Source organism: Rhopilema esculentum, chromosome 6, assembly GCF_057945365.1.
Source record: "Rhopilema esculentum isolate cy_ngs chromosome 6, ASM5794536v1, whole genome shotgun sequence".
NCBI classification, from domain to species: Eukaryota; Metazoa; Cnidaria; class Scyphozoa; order Rhizostomeae; family Rhizostomatidae; genus Rhopilema; species Rhopilema esculentum.
Window position 1 is genome coordinate 8,075,281 of NC_142820.1, and position 18,351 is coordinate 8,093,631.

At 37.0% G+C, this 18,351-nt stretch overlaps 2 protein-coding genes across 3 annotated transcripts; one reads left to right on the forward strand and one right to left on the reverse strand.

Annotated features, from left to right (window-relative positions):
• Positions 1–396: 396 nt before the first annotated feature.
• Positions 397–8,150, reverse strand: LOC135686562 (inactive pancreatic lipase-related protein 1). Of its 2 annotated transcripts, XM_065202816.2 has the most exons (5): positions 5,940–6,935; positions 3,898–4,122; positions 3,247–3,534; positions 1,290–1,499; positions 397–942 (listed from the first exon to the last, which is right to left on the reverse strand). In XM_065202816.2, the coding sequence occupies exons 1-5, from the start codon at positions 5,986–5,988 to the stop codon at positions 581–583; spliced, it is 1,134 nt and encodes a 377-aa protein (XP_065058888.2). In that variant the 5' UTR covers positions 5,989–6,935; the 3' UTR covers positions 397–580. The 2 variants fall into 2 exon arrangements, with proteins under 2 accessions (XP_065058888.2, XP_065058889.2); XM_065202817.2 differs by lacking the exon at positions 3,898–4,122 and having other exon boundaries at positions 5,940–8,150.
• Positions 8,151–8,307: 157 nt separating this feature from the next.
• Positions 8,308–16,666, forward strand: LOC135686566 (solute carrier family 25 member 36). The gene is made up of 6 exons (XM_065202822.2): positions 8,308–8,513; positions 9,446–9,661; positions 9,956–10,033; positions 10,522–10,628; positions 15,166–15,232; positions 15,488–16,666. The coding sequence occupies exons 1-6, from the start codon at positions 8,458–8,460 to the stop codon at positions 15,957–15,959; spliced, it is 996 nt and encodes a 331-aa protein (XP_065058894.1). The 5' UTR covers positions 8,308–8,457; the 3' UTR covers positions 15,960–16,666.
• The last annotated feature ends 1,685 nt before the right edge of the window (positions 16,667–18,351 follow it).

Genomic DNA, 18,351 nt, shown 5'->3' on the forward strand with positions numbered 1-18,351 from the left:
AATTCGCGTTTTCTTAGATTTTTAAAAAAAATCACTTCAGCACATTCTATGTGATCTATTTTAATGAATGGAGGGACCAAATTCTGTGAATAATAGCTTAAAAGTACTAGCCATCCAAACTTTGTAATCGTCAGGTACCATCTTCTATCAGAAGGTTAGTTGTCATGGTCATAGATAAAACTTTGTAGAAACCACTAATATAGATTAACTGATAAAATAAATATTAAAACCATACCAACTTTACGCCTAAAGAGATAGATGCGTCTTTTTGGATAAATTAGCCTGTAATTCTCTTAACGTAGAGAAGAAAATTTCTTGTTTTTTTCGCAGTTCAGAAAGGCATGCAGAAATTAATTGTTATTTAAAACTTAGGTGCGACACAGATATAGGTCATAATGCAAGTATAAGCTAAATAGGTATAAAACTTTAAGATGCGTCTACCAGATCATTCATTGTCAAAGATAGTGTTCTGTCAGCTAAAGTAGAAAATGGCATTAGGCCTCAGATTAATTTCATATTAGTATTTGCTGTTGTCCATCTATGAGAGATGCTTTTAAAGTGGTCTCTTTTTCATGCCTGTTTACCAAGGAGAGGCAGAAAACAACTTTTCAAAAAATGCCTCGAATAAGGTTGAGGTCTTGGCAACCTCAACCTTAGAATTGCAAAATGGCGCTTTCGAATTTGTCTGGAGATACAATTTCTTTCCTTTTAGATGCGACATCTCTCTGTATTTCATTGCATTATATCCCATAACAGGACAGCCACCTTTACCGCAGGTTTTTCCGCAGCGACCGTCTTGTAAGGCTTCAAAACTCTCGCACGGATACGCAGTAAAGTTACACGAAGTAGCAGAAAGCGACTCAATGAAGTACTGAACAGCACGAATGTGGTGGCACCCAACAGTTTGAAAAAATTTCTCCCTTGAGCGAATATTCCCAATTTCTAAAAAAAACCAGATCAACTTTTTTACTTTAGTTTTTTAAGGCAAGTTTTGAATGTCTTGGAGGCAAAAAGATTTTAAGGATTCCACAGTTCACAATGTAAAGATGAGTTGTGGGACAGAGTTCGTGAATTTTGCAAAGCACACTTTGAGATAGCCTGCGTCACAGGCCAAAAACTTTCGTGAAATTTGAGTTGAAACACATCAACAAATACTTGAGCATTCGTTGCTTGATACAAAAGGAAAAACTAAGAATGCTGTCCTGTCAAAATAGCTAGTGACGCAAATGATTGAGCCAGCCAAAAGACAATGGCAAGTTCGAAATAAGAAAGAATGATTTAAAAATTACCGTTGAAAAAATTGACAACACCACAACCAGGCTGCGTTGCTCCTCCGTTGGGAAAGAAATCCAAGTGTCCAATCGGTGCATCTATTCCCAGGCCTTTGATATCAGTGTGTATAACATCAACGAAATCAGCATCCGTTCGGTCGAGCCGCACAAACGGATGTGCTCCTTCGTATATTCTAGTGCCATAAGGCAGGTCACCAGGGTCAAGACCTGCCAGAAAGATGATCAAGAAAGCAATTTAGAAATCTGGCAACCCCCGACTTGGAGTCGAATATCTTATAATGATTAAATAAGACTTAATCAGAATTATTTTCAAGAGTGGCACTCGTTCTTTGATTGATTCGCCCTAAGTTAATATTTGTTTGTTTTTCGTTATGGTCTCTTTTGACGTGCCTTTTTACATTTTACTTGCACCTATTCTACAAGAATCACGCAATGCTATTGAGTCTTTTGTCCGACTGGGGTTTTTTGGTTTAGAATACGATGGTTAGTTGTGAGGCTTCATATCCTTTCTATTCCCTTGGTTGAACTTAGGATTTTTTGGCTCGACATAGCGTAGGTCTCACTTTACTTGATGAAGCCTAATTACAAGGGTGCTGTTCGCCGCTTCCCATCACATCCGTTTTCATTTTGCTTCCTTTTACGAACATTTGCTTTTCTGGTATAACCCTAACAGGCTCTTTTCAAGCATCATGAAAATCTTTCTTGTCTTCATGCATCTTTTATGTATTGACATTTTGATGCTTTTAGTTAGGACTAATGCATAGACCTGTAGTGGGGAAACTGTACTTTTCTTGTCCATCCCCTCCCCAACATTATTTGTGTTTTGGGTTTTTGTGTAGCTTCCTTTAGTAACCGCTGTGCGCCGATGCACCAATGCCCAACTCGCTCTCGATGATGTGGGAAAAGTAGCCTCGCAACTGACTTCCTGTTGTCTATGACATTTTTGAGGCATTTTTGCCCTACAACTTGTATTGTAACTGCTGTCCTGAGAAAATCGACCATGCACATTTTCTTTGAGTCCAAGACGGTGGGGCTCCCAAGCTCATTGAGAAACTGGTTGTTCGTCTCCCCAGCAAGTACTGCAAAGATTCCCATGTGGTCATTTGCTTGCAATTAGCCTTATTCTACTTATGGTCTTGCAAGTTGGTAAAATGTCTGGTTATTCATTATAGAATATACGATTCACTACAATGAATGGAGATGATACAGCCCATTCGCGGGAGAGGCCTGATCAGCAATTAGGTGTGATAAGGGCTAGTAGTAGGTCGAACAGGCTGGTTAAGTAGGAGGAGCTTAGCAAGAGTGTATTTAAGCTGGCTCAGATTCAATACGATATTTTTATTAAGCTACTGTCTTTATTTGCTTTATAATCACAGCACATAGATTATTTGTCATCCAAACTGTACATACGACCTTTTAAAAGCCATCTTCCTTTCCTAAGGGCAGGATACGAAAAGTGTTCTTAGTTGTGTTCTAAACTTAGATTCTTGAACGATTTATTTGCTTATGGTTTGATTTGGGGATTTGGCTCAATAGCTCGCTGGTGTTTTTTCGAAGCCTCTTTTTTCTTTACATTACTAAACTGATACTTTTGTATATTGTAATTAAGCTTGGAGCATAAATGAATTGGATTATTGCTTGGCACAGAAGGGTTCAAGATACTCAAGAGCTATAGTAAGGGCATTCAAAGGTCCTTTCCATCGTTCATAAGAAATGGATGATAAACACCTTCAGAAGCTTGGAAATATTCTTGGCTTTCGGTGTACCCTTTATCTTGGCACTAATAAGGGGTACACGGCTAGTACCTCATTCCATTTGGCTGACAATACTTATGTAGCGTTCATTTCTAAATGACCTCTCTATCATTCTAGAAATACAATTACTGCAGTATTCATATGCTTTTCTCACCGAACGACTACCTTCTCTAAACTACATTCCAATGCACTGAGCTCACCTGTGATTCTTCCCAGTTTATAACCATCAGTCTTCACCCTCGTTCCTGCATAACCAGCTACGTGTGCTCCGAGGCTAAAACCAATTATATGAACATATCTATCCTGGAGTTTTCTTCCTTTAAGGATGTACTTTAGTAAGTAAGCCAACTGGGCCCCAACAAGACGGGCATTACCCGGTGCTTTGAGCCCGGTGGCACCTTCTCCATAATCCATCACTATGACGTCAGAATTTCCTTTGCCCAATAGCCCTTTTGTCATGTCACGAACCCATGTTTTATCTGAAGACTCTGCAAGAAATAAGGGCAATCCTTGCAGGCTTATTATTATAAACGGGTAAAGAGAAATTGGCAAATTTATGTTTTTGATTAATTCAATTGACATTTTTAAACCATATGCTTAAATAAAGGCTGTTTATACTTTTCTTACATAATGCTGCATAAAGACGTTACGGTGTTGCTTTGACAGGAGGAGTAAAATTTTTTTTTAAAATCCTTGGAAATATCTAATAAAAAAGGCAGCCACACAAGTAATGATTTTCAGAGACGCAACTGTCACTGTTTTTCGGGGGCTTCAACCGCCAAGAAATTATAAAAGTTATTTCATCCCAATGCACAACCCAAGTCACAAAATGATAGATCAGAAACTCGTACCTAAAGCTCCATGAACAATCACCTTCAAGTTTTTGTTTCTCAGAAGCCTTGAAACTGCTCTCAACGTGTGATTACTGAAGTCTTTGAAATGGCGCCTTCGATGTAGGCTGTGGAAGGTGAATGTTGTTCCAACAGCTCGGGGGTGTTTCGGATTTGACATGAGGTAATGATGAAAAGGGGCTTCGTCAGAAAAGCACCCAAACGGTTCATGACAAATGTATTCGCCTGAAATATGTGGAGGAGCATGCGTCAGGTGCAGTTACTGCAATGATGTAATCTATATAACTATATACTGCCAAATAAGGTAATTTCCCATAATTAAAGTCTATTTCTCAATTCCGATAAATATCACTTCATTGTTACCCTTCTAGTTGACATTCTGTTACCTCGGTACATAATACCAAGAAGGTATCTTAGATCAACAATAAAAGCCTGTTGTAGCAAAAAATAAAGACGCCACGCCCCTTTTTAACATTTTAACTAGGGGTGTAACTGCCTATCGCTATAGGTTATTGTCATTCTCCTTATAAACAATTGCCCCCGCAGCTAATTTCCCTTGGAATAAGCTATGTAAGACGCAACGCCACCTTACCTGGAAACAGCACCTTACCCTCAACAACAAGCCTTCTCTCTTTCCCTCGTGATCAAATATAGGTGGGCGTTTTATTTGTCCACTTTGCTATTGAGGAGCACAATGCCCAATATTTTTGGAAAAAGGAAATGTTGTTTGGTACAATTTTTGCTAGCCAAGAGTTATAATTATTGGTATTTCTAGACATTATCGTTAGTTGTGTTGGTCTATAACAAAGTCACCGCACCTTTTGAAGCAAATGGTCTAATAATCCTTTGTGGGGCACTTATCACCTAAACAAATATTTACCTCGGGGGAGAATCTACAGTTTATTGTTAGGGGAGTGCATATCCCAAGAAATGCCGAAAAATTGCATTCCTCAGGGATGATTGTTGGCAGTACAAGGTCACCAGACTGCTCTCAGTGTAATCTTGAGCACTTTGGTGGCATACACAAATAGGTTTTAGACAGTGATCGCTATTCCATACTTTTCCAAACAAACGTTAGTAGAGTTTGGCACACACCCCCTCCCCACTCTTGCCACGCCTTTTGTTCTCCGGTGTTATCTCCACAACATCGAAAAATTGTTGTTCAAAAGTAGAGCGTGTCTCACATTGCATTGATTTCATCACCATGTTACTCTAAATACAAACAACTTTATCAATAAAGGTGCGTCAGAAATACAACACTGAACTTTTTGGGTTGCACCCTTCATGATTAGTGGGACTGGCATTACAATATTAAAAACCACACCAATATTAAGCACGAGTATGTGGACTATCTTACTTGTTCTTGCTGACTTTGTTAACCTGTTTCACAGGGCCGTTGCCAATATTGCTCTTACCCCCCTCCAAAAAGCTTTTTGTTTTCAATGAAGAACCCCTTTTATCCTATTGTTCTCAACAAACGAGCCCCCCCCCCCCCCCCTATAATTCAATCCATCCACAGTACTGTATTATAAATAGAACCACTTGGCTATATCATCTTTTTTGGCTTATTTTGGGCTTTTTTTCTTTATTTCTTTAATATGGAGTCGCGCACCCCCTGAACCTCAAGCTGCTTTTGGATTTATTATGATGATATTTACGTACTTCGGTGATGATTTCTTGCGTCATGGGATGTAATTTAAAACTCAGCTAAAAATCACTATATCTTTCATATCGGAAGGAAATACTAACCTTTACATATGAATTATCAAAGAAATAGATCAAACAATCTATGGTGACCTGGACAAGTTGTGAATTGAGAAACGTTTTCGATGGTGGATACAGATAAACCGAAATGAGCAAAGGTCAATGGGCCTGCCTGCCTGACAAGGTGATCCAGTTTCATTCTAGAGTCAGATGACTCTAAAATTAATTCTAGATTTGCCTTTCCAAATGTTTATGCTTCTAAAGATTCTTAGATACGTTAGCTGAAATTGCGAATACCATGTTCTATGAAAAACATCAGGTAAAGTAAAAAAACTTACCGGCTGTTAAACTTAAACCAGCGACAACAAAAAGAAACAACACGACCATTTTACCCGCAACTAGCAACACTACTTGGATACGAAGTGGATGTTGTATTTGTCTCGCAGGCAACTGATAAGGTATAAACCACAAAAAGACCAGAATGATAATAAAATGAATAATCCTTATGTAGGACGAGGCAATTAATTTGACAGGTGTTCGTATGTTACTTTCAGCTTATATTTGAATGGCGGAAGATATACATAAACTTCCGACAAGTTGATAGGAAATGCCATTGATACGGGTATCAAGCACTGATCAGTGGTATCAAACTACAACCTCGAAGGAAATGCTGGATGTGAAAGAGGGACCAGTAATTATCGAGATGAGGCTGCTTAGCACCATAGTCATACTATGTTAGCACACAACATTTTATGATGATTCCGGGCCTAACACGGCCTAAAATCGGACAAACTGGTATATGGTTTTAGGGCATATAATCAAGAGAATGTTTTCAAAATTCAATGAACAATGCCCATCGAAAATCAAAAGACAACATTTTAGGCTACCCAAAGTTCTAGACGTTCCAACCTTAGAATGTTTAAAATTGGGAGTTTTTAACAAATTCCAGTGAAGTATTCGAATATGGTCCATCCCAAATAATGAAATTATTGCAAATCCCCACAGAAAGAGCAGATCGCAATGCCGTGAAGCTAAGCAATTTGTGAACGGTGACCTCTGATTGGCTGAATGGCCAACATGTAAAAAAACATCTGATTGGGAAAGCAAAATTTACCCTTGCTCGTCTGTATCAAAGAACAGTCTGCATTCCCTGCCTGCTATGGTTTAAACGTCAGAAAGATAGATACGGTGACAAACTCTATATACACTCATATAGGTCTTCTTTATTTGCTCAAAATGTTTTCAAAATGGTATTTATGAAAAAAGTTCCTAAAAGCGGAAGGTTGGGTTGGGTCTGAAATCGGGAGAATGAACATTGCAAACTGCACTGTCTTTTTGTTTGGTTTTAAACAAACAGTACACACCGAAAAAAGTTGGCTAGATACACATGCTAACAATTCTAGATATATACCGTTTCAAAATTGGCAAAGATAACTTTCCGTCTCAAAATCCACATGGCATAAGTAACGCGTTGCTATGTTTATCCAAGACAAGGTTGTGATCCATCATAGAGCCAATAATTTTGTCACGTGACAGGTGGGAGGAATCTATTTACCTGCGTGCAGATTCTACTTGCAAAATCTTTATCACCCTTTCAATCCTTTTTTAGTGGCAAAGGCTAGTAAAATATGGACTGAACGCTTATTAGAGAGGGTGTCTGGGGGTCCAGAAACCTCAGAACCGTTCAAAATTATTATTATAGAAGCGTAAAACCGCGTGAAAGTAGTTTGTATCACCTTCAGTGTTCATCAATACCACGTTGCTTTTGCTGTTTTTGCTTGCTGCCCTTCTTATACAAAATGGCATTAATTCACTTTTTAAGCATAATGAATCTTAAAGGACAGATTAACGGTAACAAACTGACACAAACCCAAAAACCGACCCAGGTACAGTCGGAGACCGAAACCGAAAAACCGAGCGATCTGTGGCAGAACCGAAATAACGAGCCAAAATGTGAGCAAAACCGCGTAACGGTAAAAGCCAAACACTCCTTCTTATTAATTTTGTCGGCTTTTGTTCTGCCAGTTTCTAGTAGCCTGTGCTCCAGACCCCTAACTTTCAAGTTAGGGGGGTCTGGAACACAGGCTAGTTTCTAGAGGTTATGAGGAACTGCTGTTTATCTACTTATGGAGTCTCTTGAATCAAGCATTTTTCAAGTAGAAGCTAAAACTGTACGCACCTTAGTAATTCGTTTTTCTGCTACTTTTGGAATTGCAACTTAGGAAGGCCGGAGATGGGGCGTGGGGGTCAACCAACCCTGCTGCCTTTTGATAGGAAGGGCAAGGGGGGCAAAGTTCCCTTTTCATAGAAGTGTCATTGGTTTGTAATTATCAAAATATTCATATGAAATTCTGACTGTACTGCCTTATTCATCGTGACATGTCTCAAATCTTGTCAAGAAACTTTTTATGCCAGAAGTTAGCTAAATGACGGATGACAGTTACCAAAGAAATGTTGGTAGCTTGGAATTATTTTTTAAAAGGCCTTTTACTCAAGCCTGCCCCCTTGCCCCTTGGTCGTTCCGCCGTCCCTGTTGCAACCTATTTTCGTTCACAGACATCCCCGATACCTTTGCGAGACCCTCTGTTTGTATAGCCTGCGTGCAGACTCAGAAATTGAAGTCTGCGCCGCAGGCTAGTAAAAAACCTGCAATGATTTTAGGGCAAAGCACTCTGGGATCGCGGGTTTTATGTAATTTTACTGAAAGTCCACTGGGATTGAAGCAATCTGATTGGCTGGTTGACCGGAGAAGGCAAGGAAGTGAAAAACGTTCGATGACCGGCAGTCACTGCAGCTGGCGAACTCGAAGAGGTCGAAAAAGTTACAGACGTTTAATCGCTACAATTTCGATGGTAAATGTCAACCGCCATGCCATGTACAAACTCGACTGTCGTTCATATGATTGCTGGAGGGTAAGATTTGTTACCCTATTTGTTGAAATGTGATAAATTTCCCTCGTTTAAAATCCACATAAGGGTTAGGCCTGAATTATTTTCCGATATTTGCTACTATTCCGCCTGTCACAAGAATCGGTTTGTTTTTAATTTTGATTGTATGAATTCTTTTCTTTTATAAAAATATAACAGTGATGAAATTCGTTATAATCCCAATACATAGTTCGAACTTCAATTTCATTTTCTATTTTGATTGTGAATTGAAAAGATTTCGGTTTATTTTGATTTCCCTTTCATCAATCTATTTGATTAGCCGTGTCAATTACTTCTTTCTCGGGTATTTTCACGAACTTTAACGTGTTTTTCGTCTGCCAGTATTCGTTTCTATGTCATTTATGCAAGCTTTATCTTTTGTTTGGAATCATATCATATATTGCCCATATTGGTTCGCACATTCACCAAAAATACTGATTATATCTACGTCCCTTTCACTTTTAAAGATAAATTTTATATACATCCCTATCACTAAAGATAAACTATTTATATGTTTCTTCCTTATCTATTCTAAGTCACGACATTTTGGTCTGGCGACGTGAAACTATGGTGAATCTGAATGCAATTGTCAATCAGATTGACTCCTGCTGTCTCAGCATGTTTTTGGACATTTTGGGCTTCTTTAACATCTTGCTTTCAATTCAAACCGGCATATTTCCAAACCATCTCCTAACTAACAACAACCAGAGATTACACAGCGATCGCAACAGTCTTCTAGCCTGCAATTTAAATATGTTATGTTGTTATGTTGTGGTACGTATATATTGTGTACCAGCAAATATCGCCGACAAAAAGGATTCGCAGCGCTAGCCTTATGAAATGATGAACCCTAGTTTCTTGCAGCAGTTTTCGTATTATGCAAAATTAAAAACAATATTTCGTTATTTATTTTACAGGATTGGTGGTACCTCCGGTGCAATAATTACATGTCCATTAGATGTTTTGAAAACAAGACAACAGTCATCGATAGCCGCGTATGACTTGCAAAGAATTCCAGCCGAGAGAACTCTCATACAAAACAGTGCACTCCGTTTTTCATATTCACACGCAGCTGTTCACAGTGAAGCAACTGCCTTGATCCAAGTGAAACCTGGAATGCTCTACTGTTTAAGGTAAACTTAATTGAAAATCAAACATAGTTTAAATGTCTCAAGCTTAAAGTTTAAATTTTTTTTCAAACATTCAATTCATAAATGCTTACAACCCCATTCCCTCATTGTTTTGCTCAACAACTAAATTTTGTCCTAGGAATGTGTTATGTAAAATAAACCTAAATGCTTGCAGTATCATCTCGCTATGTGTTATTATTAGTCATATGTCTTAAGGTTTAACAGACCTTTTACGTTATTTGTAGGATACAGCTTTATTTTCTTTCCCTATTAAATTTTAAAATTATTTCATCGTAGAAAAATTGTCCAAGAAGAAGGGGTGAGAGCACTATTTAAAGGTCTTGCTCCTCACCTTGTTGGTGTCACTCCATCAAGGTAAGGTTTTAAACCCTTATTTGAAGAAATTTCACCAACATTTAATAACATATATATATTTTACTGCATTTTTCTTCTCTCAAGTATTACATGCCTTTGCAAATCCAGAACTTGTGTCACTCCTTGGATTTCGTTATGGAGGGACCATGTAATTAGACTCAGTTTGGTTACCAACTATTAACAATTGAACACAAGAAAAAATGCCAACGCTATGCCCTGGGTGCTCCATAGGCAAAGCCTCTAAAAGACTTTTAATGTAATTAATATGTGCTTCTACTGATTTGTACTTTAACTTCTATTGATTTGTACAATACATCTCAGTTGGTAACATCAGGTTTAATTTTTCTGGGATATTGTTGGTAAACTCTAGAAAGGTTATAAATTTGAATAGATAATGCAACTATTTTTACTATGCTTTGGTTCCCTAAAGTGATCGTGTCAGGCAATTATTATCCATTTGTTTAAAAATTCTGTTTGTTTGGTTATAGGGCAATATATTTCTCAGTTTATGCAAAAACAAAGCGAAATATGAGGTCCCTTGGAGTTGTAAATAAAGACAGTTTGCTTATCCCTCTGACCGCTGGTGCAGCTGCTGGTAAGTGTTCTATATAGTTTTCCTGATTTGTTTTTTTGTCAGATAATTTGTAAAGGGATGTGAAAACTTCTGCACATCTGCACTTGAGAAAAGATTCTTACCTTGAGGCCTAGTTTTGCCATCAGCTCTTCAATTGTTCCAAGTTGGTAGGCAGAACCAAAATGACGTAGAACTAGTTTCTGTAGAGCAGCATGTGTATAATGAATCATAAAGAAATTAAGTACATATATACAGATCAATTTATAACATTCAAGAAGGTTAGAAAGATCTTTGTTGATTCAAGATGGGCTGCTACTTAAAAGCGAGATGTTATTAGTGATAAATAAGAAAAGTTGTAAAGAATGAAAAAATGTTTAATAATCAAAGTTTAGCAGCCCTGGCTAAAATTATGCAAAATGCTTTGGTTGTTGATGTATGTCAGGAAGTAGGCAAAGTTTCAAGAAATTAATGGGAAGTTATCTAAACCACAACATTACCTAACATGTATAAACTGTCTCCAGGATTTTAGGCACCTAAATATTGCAACTTTCATAAGAAAGAATCATTTGTTTAATAGAGCAGCATGAAGATGGGTATGAACTATTGCCTGCCTATTGCCAGGCCCAATTAGGTCATCACTAAACTAGATTCTCTTGACTTTAGTGCATTGAAGTTTTCACATCTCTGTCTTGAACATGTCTCAATAAATTATAGCACTTTTGGAAAAGTCTTCCTTCTAGATGAACTTTTTACAAACTTTTTGGTGATTAAAAGCCAAGATACATAAAGAATAGTTATTCCTGTCAATTTTCCGTAAAAAAGTCAAATTATAAAAGCAAGGATGCTGAATCTTTACTTTTTCATTATACAAATATATATCTAAACTTTTGTTGGAAAAAAACAGATTTTGTTAAGTTTGGTTTAAAAAATCTAATTTGGTCTTTCATTCCTTGCTTTTAGTAGTCTTTGTAATTATGTCTTTATAGCAAGCAACTTTTAAGAACCCAAGCTGCATTGCTTATGCAGAAGGCAATTCCTTTGCATCGCTAGACATTGATTTGTTTTTGAATTTCTAAAATTTGTCAATACAAGGATTAAAATTTCTTCTTTCCACTATTGAAATTGAATCTATTTAGGCCTCTGTTTAACATTCTTAACCATTGGTGGATTACCTGCATCATTGGTGGATTACCTGCATTTGTTTTGTCAGATATAAGAAAAATTTTGATGCACAGAATGTTTTCAGATGAAAGCAAACAGAAACTTTTGTTTTCATGCCTCTTTCTGAAAACTAAACGTAATGAGTAGGCCACAAATTCTTAAGATGGTCTACTCAACACTAAATGGGTGAGGCATCATTTTTAAGATTTATCTGCTTCATGTTGTTATTGAATCTAATTTTGTTTTTGAATTCTCCCTACCAGTCCATTGAACCATGTCAAGTTTACATTAAACCTCAACCTTAGTAACAGAACAGCTGCACTCATGATCCCAAATAGAGCTGCCCATGTTTGGAATTTTTAAGACCTGAGAATTCTAGCATGCTAACAACAGCTAGCTGGTTTCTTGTTAGCTACAATGCCAAAACATTCAGGCAGTCAACAGCCTGCAGTTTTCTTTTATGAATGCTACTGGTAATTAACCTCCAAATAAAGTGAGGAACAATCAAACATTTCAATTTCTTTTCGGGTCAGGAGAGATGTATCTAATCTCTTCAAAAACTTGTGAAAAAGGACTTTTCTATAAGGAACTTACAAATAATTGTGTTGGGGCTTGGTAGCAGTAGCACTTTTCTCTTGTGAACCCCCTGTCACATAGCAACATATAAACCAATTTCATGCAGGAGAATGCAAGAATCAAAAGCATATTTTAGCTGTATTAAAAACTTTCTTGTGTTTGATTGTTAATTTCCAAAGCCAAGTTATTCCTGTAGCAACCCAAACTAGGATCCCCTAAACTTTTGTCTAATTTTTGAAATATTACTTTGATGTGTTCTCTCTAATATACCCATTTTCTAAAATTGTCCCATCCTCTAAGTATATTCAACCTTAAAATCATCAAAAGTACTTTGTGTATTCCATACTTTTTCAACATTTCCCCGACCTTGTTGCTGTTAGTAACAAATATTCTTTGCAAGAAACTCAGAACTAAAAAATCATTCCTTCTTTTCAACACCATTTAAAAATACTCTGAATATTAGAGAGAACACAAATTGATAAAAAATATTTTTGAATAAATACACCATGTCATACTTTGAATTTCTTGTAGTGTGCCCCCAGGGTACCTAGCTACAATAGCTACACAGGGTACCTAGCTATCGCGGATGGCTAGTTCTCACAAGGATGCTTGGGTGCCTTGTTTAAGGCATGTCAAAGAAAGAAACAAAATGCGGTAGTGTAAGAATCATCATTTGGCCACCCTATACCTCCTGTGCTCTATGTTACACTTTTATTGCAAAAATATATCATTGTCATCTATGTCGAGATCACATCCTTCTTATTTGTACTGTAAGTTGGTTTTTGTAGCCAATTGAAGAGGTGAGGAACAGATAATTCTGGTAAAGTTAGGAGGGCAGGAGGTATCGGAGAAGCCATATTTATGTGGATTTCTTTATATGTAATCTGCATAATATTAGGGATAAGGTCATGATCCAAGCTGAGTTTTGTTATCCACTCATTCTTATCCTCTAAACGCATAGGAATGATTTTTAAGCAGCTCATAAGCAACTTGGTAAACAAGGCTAGGTGATCAACCATGCAGCATTCTCCGTGACGTATTCCTTTCTCTGCTTATTTCACTGCAGCCAGAGAGCTGGGGAAGAAATAAGCATCTTTGGGCATTGGAAATTTTTGTCGAGGGACCACTTGTAGTTGTTTGTATAGGCAGCCTCCTAATCCTGTATTTTAAAGAATGCGCAAAGTAGCATCCACTTTGTTGGGCTCTGTACCTTCCACTCCCCTTCCACTCCCCTCCCACTCCCTTCCCACTCCATCTTTTTAATCAGTTCACTCATTCCCCAGCCCCTTCTTTTTCCTTTGCCACCTGAGTGAACGCTGTTTAGGTGGCAGTTTGATTCAAGTGAGTTTGAATGTTGTTTGTGAAAATCTTATCGCTATCGTCTCTAATGTGCATTGATGATGTTCAATTGGTAGCAAGGTCGTTGTTTTTAAGTTAAAAGTTTGAAAGTGACGATACACATGAATGCCAAGAGGCATATCGTCTTGTTTTCCGAAACTATTATTGTCAAGACATGCTTTGTGGGTACGATCTGCATTGAACCGCATTTTAAGCCTTTTGGTGCTTGTTGCGCAATGGTTCAAGGTCCAAGCTGCCCTGATTTTCTCAAGCTGTCGTGGTTTTCTATGCAAAAGGCTGAAAAGTTGAAAAACTCGGAAGATATTTTGGTGAAGTTTTCGTTAGTGATGATATGAAAGATTTTTTCGGTTGATTTAAAACATTTTTGGGTTGATGTTTTATTTAATTGAAACAATACTTTTATGCTGCCATTGTTTCCCGTTTAAAATTTGTCATTTTGACAGAAACAAATGTGGCTAACCTCAGCCTTGAGAAAATTTTGTTTGTGTCCAGTCAAATACTGAAGGTTTTTCTACCCATGCCAGTGCCGCTTGTCCTGCAGAGTGCTGCAGAGTGTGATGCTACGCGTCCCCCGGCTGTTTGCCCCCATTCTAACCCTTTTTTCCAAGAGGCGCCAGCTGACTTGAAGGATACCGGCACGGGAGACTGCTGCATGGATAGGCAACTTAGACTACAAATGGACTAAGCTACCGTAAGGCTCCCAAACTGTGCAGCTATAGGTCTTCCCAAATCAACCTTTGAGAAACAGTTACCACTTGTTTAAATCGGCTCATTTTTTCGATTTAAGTTTATTGACTTGACTGTTCATAACTTTGGGCTTGTACAAACCCCTTCCAACTTCCGGCCGATGTCCTAAATTGCAACTCTGATTGGTATTAACAGTACAATGTTTCACCATTAAGGAGGCCTTTCAGAGACAACAATTAAATGTTTTTCGTGATGATAAATCGTGTTGCATTGTATCGGGGGACTCCCCGCGATATCGTGAACATCCTCAAGCATCTGTCATTGCCACATGAATTAAAGCCATCCTGATAATTCTTTTTTTTGTTTGGTCTGTCCGAATCCTTCACAAATTGATTCCTGGTTCACAATATACACCAGTTTTTGAGTTGCAATTTTTGGCATTACCCTTACAGTTTCATCTAGTTTGACAATCGAGTAATTTAAATTAAGTTTAACCTTCATTCCTTGATTTATTAAGCAATTGGGCGGACTAATGTTATTGTTCATAGAGACTGTTCTCATAGACCCGCTTCATCGTCATTTTGCAGAGTAAACCAAATTTTTTTAACTTTTCCAGTCATATGGAAAAATGAAACATTCCCAAAACGTAGTAATCACACTACATATGCGTCGATACGCGTCCAACAAATGACAAAAGCAGCGGGAACAATGTGACCAGTCTCTATTGCCATTCAGAAGATCTCGATGAAGAATGTTCTTTCTGATTTCTTTTCAGGATTTTGTTCCACCACTGCAACTTGCCCAATTTGGGTACTAAAAACAAGACTTCAACTAGATAAAAGGTATTTTCAGATCAAATTTCGTTTTACATTATGAATGTTCCGCTTTAAGGACCTGTGATATGACGTGAAACCAGTGGTCAAATATTGTGCAATACAATAACCTTTTTGTGAAATGTAGAAAAGTCTTCATAAACACTTTTTAAAATATTGATGTGCCTTTTGCAGAAGAGTAGTTCTGCTAATGGCATTTTTTGAATCCAACATGTAACATTAGCATATGGTTTTAATCACGTTTCTTTGTTCATCTTTCCAAAGGCGCCGAGGAGCCACTTTACGAGATTGCATAGCCAGGACATATCAGACAGAAGGTATTCGCGGATTCTATCGTGGACTGTTGATATCGTATGTTGGCATTGCAGAAACCAGTATACACTTTCTTCTATACGAACAAATGAAAGCATACCTGCGGCCATGCGGCACTGACGCTGATGAGAACGGTAAATGTTTGGGCGACTTTGCGCAATTCATGGTAGCTGCAAGTCTTTCAAAAATCATATCTTGTACATCAATGTACCCACATGAAGTGGTGAGGACTCGCTTGAGACAGCCTGTTGTAGATGGAGTGAAAAAATACCGCTCAATGTTACAGACTTTGCGTTTGGTTGCCGTCGAAGAGGGTATTCGTGGTTTGTACGGGGGACTTACAACCCAAGTTATCCGTCAGATTCCAAATACAGCAGCAATGTTTGTTACTTATGAGCTTGTTGTTAGCTTTTTCTGTAATTAAGATGTATATTGTAATCTATAATTGTACATACTTCTTTTATGATGAATATTTAACGTAGGGAAAGCTTTTCAAAATCAGCAAGGTCTCCAGCAGTTTAAGCAATGATTCTCTGAACTTTAAGTGTCTTTAGAGTTGAGATTGACAAATGTAGGGAAAACTATTCCTATTAGAAGAATTTCAGAAAATATTCCTTAATTGTCGCTTTATTGATCTTCCGTTATGGACATGACAACGTTTATTTCATGTTCTGTTTGTGTTTTGTCAAAGTTAGTGTTTGTTCGAGTTTTTAATGTAGTCTGTTTTATTTCCAATTCCTGTCTCACATCATCAAAAGATCATTTTCCGACCCTTTTGTCTTTTTTAAAAACCTACCCATTACTCGAAATTATAATTATCAAATATTTTTAGACTGATGAAACTTCAAAACTGAGCTTTTTCTGAAAATGCCCTGATATTTTCATACATTCTTGAAAAGGGGTGAGGTACAGTGTTGATCATACGTGATCATATGTTTTTAAAGTACAGTGTTGATCATACGTGGTGTGCATGTAATTTATCAATAGAATCGCGTTGTCTTGAACGACAGCACCTTTAGGTTTGCAAATTTCTCAGTGGAATTTTATTGTTCTGTACTAAATAAGCATCAAATTAAAGCGTCTTAATTTTTTGTACGTTATTGTTGCAAGATTGATTTAATGGCTACTGAAGTCATGGATTTTTTTAACAGCATCTACCCTGAAGATGCGTACTTCTTCTAGCGGCGGCTACGTATCCGAAAAGTGAAGGGTGCTTTGTCGCAATCACTTGCGCTCGTTATAAAGCTTTTTGCTCGGCCTAAGTAGTTGAGGTTTGGATTTTACTGAGGAAACAAGTGAATCGCGAATGGTTCGAAACTCAGCTTTAACCTAAAATGATTGTCTTAAATCAATTTTCGTAATTCCCTCATACTTATTTTTATCTTCTCATAACTGATGTCCACTTGCTGGTCTCTCCATTAATTCAAATCGCTGCACTCTATTCCCTGCACTCTATTTCCAATAAAAGTTTCTTTTTAGTTGTAAATCCTTTACATCAATGTATAATGCTTCCAGAACTCTTAACATTTCCACATGTTCTACTTTATGAAATGCCTTGCTGTAATCAACGAAGCATTGATATCAGTTTTTCGCACTTTCAGCCAGCATTCTTCAAACATAAATTGCCTCCCTACTCCCCTATTCTTCGATGTATGCATTTTGTACTTGTGGTATCTCTTGCCTAATCTTGAATTTCATTCTGTTAAGTAAACTTTCAGGATTAATTTTGTTATATGGCATCATTGAACAAATGGTCCTGTGGGGTTCACGTAATCCAGGTTTTTTAGAGAGAGCTAAAAATACTGATTTGCTTAAGTTGGAAGACAACCGTGTGTGGTATATCGTGTTTCTCATTTCAGTTACTTTTTGAACTCAAAAACCTTCTAATTCTTTTACCAGCTCGAAAACGATATTATCTGGTTCTGTTGCCTTTCTTTTTTTCAGCGTACTGAACTTCTTTTTCATTATACTTTGTCCCTCAAATTCTTTTCTGATTATGGGTTTTTCTCCTCTGTCAACTCCAAGATATAGTAATGAAACTCCAAATATATTAATTCTTAATAAAACATTCTAAAGTAATTGAAAATGTTTGAAAAAGTTTCAATTTTTGTCATTTTTTTGTACTTGGTAAAATGACAAATTTTCGAGTCTAATTCTTTTATATAAAATACATAATAGCAAAGCCTAATGTTTATTTTAATTCTTGAAAACCATTTAAAATTATCAAAAGATCTGCAAGTGTCTTTAGAAGCTTCCATTTTTCTCATTTTTGTACCAAATCCAAAGACCATATAGCCTTGGTGAAATGACAGACTCTTGATAAGACAATATAGCAATGCTTAATGTACATTCAAATGTTTTAAAACATCTATTTCAACATTCTTAAAGGATCTGCAAATGTTTTTAAAAGTTTCAGTTTTTGTACCAAAGCCGTTGGTAGAATGACAAATTTTCGATGATTAATTTTTTTTATAAAAACCTTTATAGCAAAGAATAATGTAAATTTTCAATAGCAAATTTTTCCATAAAAATCATTATAACAACGCCTAATATGTATTTTAATGTTTTAAAACATCTTTTTAAACATTCTCAACGGATCTGCAAATGTTTTCAAAAGTGTCCATTTTTGTACCAAATCCAAAGACTATTGCCTTGGCAAATAAAAAATTTTCAATAGCAAATTTTTCCATAAAAATCATTATAACAATGCCTAATATGTATTTAAATGTTTTAAAACATATTTCTAAACATTCTCAAAGGATCTGCAAATGTTTTCAAAAGTGTCAATTTTTGTACCAAATCCAAAGACTATTGCC